The sequence below is a fragment of the Fusarium oxysporum genome, genomic scaffold (assembly GCF_000149955.1).
Source record: "Fusarium oxysporum f. sp. lycopersici 4287 supercont2.101 genomic scaffold, whole genome shotgun sequence".
Classification (NCBI taxonomy): Eukaryota; Fungi; Ascomycota; class Sordariomycetes; order Hypocreales; family Nectriaceae; genus Fusarium; species Fusarium oxysporum.
This window is the reverse complement of record NW_017264901.1, coordinates 1-4,801: the sequence shown is the minus strand read 5'-3', so window position 1 is coordinate 4,801 and position 4,801 is coordinate 1. Positions and strand designations below refer to the sequence as shown.

General features: G+C 49.6%; 3 protein-coding genes across 3 annotated transcripts; 2 read left to right on the top strand and 1 right to left on the bottom strand.

The window, feature by feature from the left end:
* Nucleotides 1–198: 198 nt before the first annotated feature.
* Nucleotides 199–1,588, top strand: FOXG_17724 (uncharacterized protein; the record flags this gene model as incomplete). The annotated part of the gene is made up of 2 exons (XM_018397723.1): nucleotides 199–401; nucleotides 454–1,588. 2 exons carry the CDS (start codon nucleotides 199–201, stop codon nucleotides 1,586–1,588), a joined length of 1,338 nt encoding a protein of 445 aa, XP_018258867.1.
* A 950-nt stretch (nucleotides 1,589–2,538) lies between these two features.
* FOXG_17723 (uncharacterized protein) lies at nucleotides 2,539–3,934 on the top strand. The gene has a single exon (XM_018397722.1). It carries the CDS (start codon nucleotides 2,613–2,615, stop codon nucleotides 3,834–3,836), a length of 1,224 nt encoding a protein of 407 aa, XP_018258866.1. The 5' UTR covers nucleotides 2,539–2,612; the 3' UTR covers nucleotides 3,837–3,934.
* Nucleotides 3,935–4,004: 70 nt separating this feature from the next.
* Nucleotides 4,005–4,750, bottom strand: FOXG_17722 (uncharacterized protein). The gene is made up of 3 exons (XM_018397721.1): nucleotides 4,429–4,750; nucleotides 4,289–4,373; nucleotides 4,005–4,223 (listed from the first exon to the last, which is right to left on the bottom strand). The coding sequence occupies exons 1-3, from the start codon at nucleotides 4,717–4,719 to the stop codon at nucleotides 4,063–4,065; spliced, it is 537 nt and encodes a 178-aa protein (XP_018258865.1). The 5' UTR covers nucleotides 4,720–4,750; the 3' UTR covers nucleotides 4,005–4,062.
* Between the last annotated feature and the right edge of the window lie 51 nt (nucleotides 4,751–4,801).

Genomic DNA, 4,801 nt, shown 5'->3' with positions numbered 1-4,801 from the left:
GACCAGCTGTAATACGGCCACCCGGGAACTAGCCGTAGATCAGAAGCTGCCGCATGATCAATTCGGCACTTTGCGGGTATTTTCGCATTGCTCTCGCTAATTCTTATACATCAAGATGCATCCTCGTCTTGCGGAAAATGTTACAGTCATAGCAAGTATCTATGCTGTCCGTGTTTCTTTGCCTCAACTGCAGGAATCATGAATCTCTCGGGCTACTTTTGTAGTCAGACTAACAAGGACGATATAGAATATCGACCTCTTCGGCCAACCAGCCCGAAGAATGAAGATGACTTGAAATCCTACGCAACATGCTGTTCTTCGCGAAGAAGACCATGTATAAGAGGCCGGAGGAAATGGCTGAGTCCGTTTCTCGCAGCTTTTGCTGGAGCATGTCTAATCCTGTCAGTTCTTATTCAACTGTCCGTCGCATATATGGGCTGACGTCTTGACCAGAATCGCCTTCTTCCTGATGACATTTGTTATCGAGCGCTATGCTGTCTACACCTTCGAAGCTTCTGGTCTTGCCTTGGCCGATCCTATCGAGCAGTACGGTGATGCTATAGAAAGTGCCAAGAGATGGGTTGAAGTCCTATCGCCTCAAGTAACTCCAGTTATGGTCCATTCTCACAACGACTACCTGAGACCACGGCCGTTGTTCTCGGCTTTATCTGTTGGCTGTGCTAGTGTTGAGGCCGACGTTTGGCTCAGCAAGAATGGAAAAGACCTCTTGGTTGGCCATCACTGGTGGAATCTCACACCAGAGAAGACCCTGAACTCTCTCTACATTGAGCCACTGCTGGAGATTCTCGACTCTTTCAACTCCCCCCAATTCTCGGATGAACTCGAGAGCCAAGGACATCATGCTGGTGTTTTTGCTAGCCATCCAAACAAGACACTCATCCTGTTCATCGATGTCAAGGACGACCCAGAGAAGACTTGGCCGGTAGTGCTGGAGCACCTGGAACCTTTTAGGCAGAAAGGATATCTTTCATATCATCAAAACACTGGATCAACACCGGCAGACCAGTCATTTCAGTCTGGTCCGCTAACTGTGGTCGGAACAGGCAATATTGGCAAGAGGCGAGATGTTAATATTGGTCCTGACCTGGCGAAGTGGCGGCAGCACCACGATGTGTTTCTTGACGCATCTTTAGATCTCCTATCTCACCCGGGATTTTGCGAGAGAAATGACACCCTTTGTCGCGAAGTGGAGGAAAATGAATTTTACACAGCTTCCGTATCCCTCTTCAGAGCCATTGGGACTGTCATTCCATACTTCAGCAAGTCACAACAGGAGAAGCTGGCTGATCAGATCCAACTTGCAAAGAAGTTGAACCTGAAGTCGAGATACTGGGAGCTACCAGGCTGGCCTGTATCCCGAAGAAACTACGTTTGGAGGACACTTCATCACGAGGGGGTTGACTTGATCAACGCGGATGATATAGTCAGCGCAACCACGAAGCAGTGGCACTCGAATTATGCCATAGAAGGCGCATGGGTTCTCGGTATTGCGTCATGTCTTTTTAGCTTCCTCCTTACCATTATGTGGTTAGGAAAGAGGATGGTGTTTCGTATGATGACTGTTTAGAGTGACTAGCTAGTTTAGGATACCCCTTTCTCAAGAGAGAAATACAATATAGAAGCTCACGATCATTATCATGAGTTTCAATTGCAACTTACCTCTACTGTGTTGGTTCTTGTCATCATATCTTGATAGGCAACTAGCTGGTAGGGCAAAGTTTCGGGGATATGATGCGCGCCCTCATACCGTACTGGTCAGTTGCGAAGAGCATTTCTGCTTTTCTGGTATGCTCCATTCATATGAAACCTTGGAACTCACGAATGTACAGTGGGCCGATATCTCGTTGTCGAAGCAGAGCCCAACTAGTCGGGACTAAAAGTCAAGCTTTCTGACAGAGAAACCTTGTCACATTGGGAACTCGGAGTGAGTTGCGATATGCCTTCAACAACTCCGTTGACTCACAGGTATCTGATCATTTCGGGCGACAGTGTTGTCCTTCCTAGAAAAATGCCCTCCCAGACCGCAAGATGCCCCATGGAAGCACGGACAGGACCGATGCTGGGCAATTTGCCGCCTTAACCGCTTCGGGGCTTGGCGCATGTCCAGAAGACTTTAAACACCAACAACACACAAGCCTGATACACAACGTCAGCATCTGAAACCAAAACTCAGAAGTTACAGGCTCGTTACAAACCAATTAGTTCTTCATTGGGGATTCTGACAGATTGTGGCAACACCCCATATGCGGTGTTCCATTGGACATGACGACGCTCCTGTTCTAAAAATACCAATCCCTGCATCTTCATTCGCAACGGCCAGTGGTAGTCCAAACGCCAAGACAGCAATGACCAAGTCAAGCCTCCGCAGTCAATACGTGGCATCACTCAATCTTCTGAGGCTGTGCTGATGATAATCCACATTTCCCAGTCTCAGGCTTTCCGATTGGGTTTGGTCAGGAGGGTTGATGGAGACGTCAACTGTGGCTGGGAAGACCATCTTTGCCTCCGCCTCGGCAGTTGACATATATAAGCTGCTTCCCGACAGATGAAGCAGAATTCATCTCTTGGTATTCTAAACATCTTCAATCAAAATGACTTACTACGGCCACAACGTCAACTTCCAGCAGCAGAACCCTGGGTATAACCAGGATGGCTCCGGCCAGGGAGGTTATGGCGGTGACGATCAACGTCGCAATGACCAAGACGGCTATCAACAAGGCGGTCCTCAGCAGTACGGTCAACAACAGGGAGGCTACCAACAAGGTGGTCCTCAACAAGGAGGTTATCAGCAACAGGGCGGTTATCAGCAAGACCGCCCGGGTCTCTCACAGTCCTACTACTCAGAGTCCTCTCACTCCTCCCAGTATCCTCCTGGTGGACCTTCTGGACCTGGACAATATCAGCAGGGCCCCCCTGCATACAACCAAGGACCCCAAGGTCAGTTTGACGGCGGCGATGGTCCCGATGGTGAGCGTGGTGTAATGGGAGCCCTTGCCGGCGGTGCCGCTGGAGCTTTCGGTGGTCATAAGATGGGCAGAGTCACCGGACACAGCAAGACCAGTACCATCGTTGGAGCTTTGGCCGGTGCATTTGGCGGTCACAAGCTGCAAGACGCCGCTGGAGACTGGAAGGATGAGAGAGATGAGAAGAAGGAAGAGGAGAAGCGACGAAAGGAGGAAGAGAAGAGACGCGAGGAAGAGGAAGAAAGGAGACGAAAGGAGCGCCGTGATGATGATCGTTATGAATCTCACCACCATCGTCGCCGAAGCCGAAGCCGAAGCTCTTCTCGTGGCTCTAACCGACGTCGTGGTGGTCACTACGCCGGTAACTTCACCGCCTCATCTCGAGATATCAGACTCGATGCTCACGGCGACTACGTTCTGCACGCTTCTTGTAAGCGCGAGGACGGAGACTACCAACACACATCCATTTCCCTCGACAAGGTCCTCGAAAACGACAGAGGAAGCTTCCGTTGGTCCGCAGGTGGCCATCATGGTAGCTCTTCTTCCGTCACAGTCCAGCAAGGCGATACTCTTCGAGGCATCGCTGCTCGATTCAACTGCTCGTTTGAGGAGATTGCACGACATAACAACATCAACAATCCTGATCTGATCTATCCTGGACAGACACTGCAGGTGCCTGGTGGTGGTCGCCATGGTGGTGGCGGTTTCGGATCTTCTGCACGACATGTTCGTCTTGTGGATGGAGGTCAACGACTTGAGGGTGAGCTGTCTCGAGATGGAGACTGGGTGCTTAGCTCGATCATTCTTGATGAGAGAATCAGAAACTTCAACGGCACCTTGGAGCTTGTCTAAGTTAGAAACTGAAGCGTGTAAAATAGCAACTGGAAAGCGCATGATATCAGAAAAGATTGTTTATTCTTGCAACATGCTGAGATCTTCAGAGCCATGAAATCGTGATAGTGTAATCTGTAATGTCTGTAGTTGATTTTCTGATCTGGACAGCCCAGCGTTTATCACCATCTGCAGTACTAGTTATTCCCCCAAAACAAACACCCCTCTTTTGGTTATTCTGAGACGCTCACTTCTGTTCGGTCTCAGGTTTGCGGCCCCAGACAAAGCGAACCTTGAAGTAAGGGTGAAGTTTCTTGTTCCTAAGATCCTTTCGTACCTGCATGAGGAAAATGTGATACTCCTCGACTGGCCACTTCAGAACTTCATGCCAAATCATTTGTGAATAACCTACGGGATACACGTCAGTAGTCCTTCTTGCTTACCACTCTCTTGAGACATTAGCGAAGACTTACCAACAAGGTCGGATTCTAGACTGAGCTTCGCATACTGGCCGATCTCCGCCATCTTGGGATCTTTGGGCCATGAACCGAACGGGATCTGTCCAGGTACGGCCAGTTAGGACAGTAATAATATGAAAAGGCTCTTCACTTGCCTTGTAGAATGTTTCCTGGATATCCACGAAGCCAGCTTCTTTCATAGCCTTCATCTGGAGATCTTCCGTGAGGACAGACAAAGAGCATCCGGTTGCTTTGCCTCCCTCAATGAACATCTTATCCCAGGTTCCTCCCAGAGCGGTTGATCCGTCATTGGTCACGGTGCCATCGTCGCTATGTGTCATGGGCTCGGACTCGCAGGACTCGACCCAGCCTCCTGGCTTGACTGCATTGTATGCCTCTTTGAAGAGTGCAGTCCAGTCTCGAATAGCACCAAACAAGTAACGCATATGCACAAAGTCAAAGGTATTTGCGTTCCAAGTCCAGAGTTTAGTGCAGTCATCGATCTCGAACTTGAGATTGGGGGCACCC

Bases quoted from the DNA above. Each gene is read 5' to 3' on its own strand.
- FOXG_17723 (XM_018397722.1), top strand. From the start codon at position 2,613: ATGACTTACTACGGCCACAACGTCAACTTCCAGCAGCAGAACCCTGGG.
- FOXG_17722 (XM_018397721.1), bottom strand. From the start codon at position 4,719: ATGCGTTACTTGTTTGGTGCTATTCGAGACTGGACTGCACTCTTCAAA. The intron at 4,374-4,428 runs GCAAGTGAAGAG...GTACCTGGACAG, and splicing joins TCCAGGAAACATTCTACAAG to ATCCCGTTCGGTTCATGGCC. The intron at 4,224-4,288 runs GTAAGTCTTCGC...TGTATCCCGTAG, and splicing joins TCTAGAATCCGACCTTGTTG to GTTATTCACAAATGATTTGG.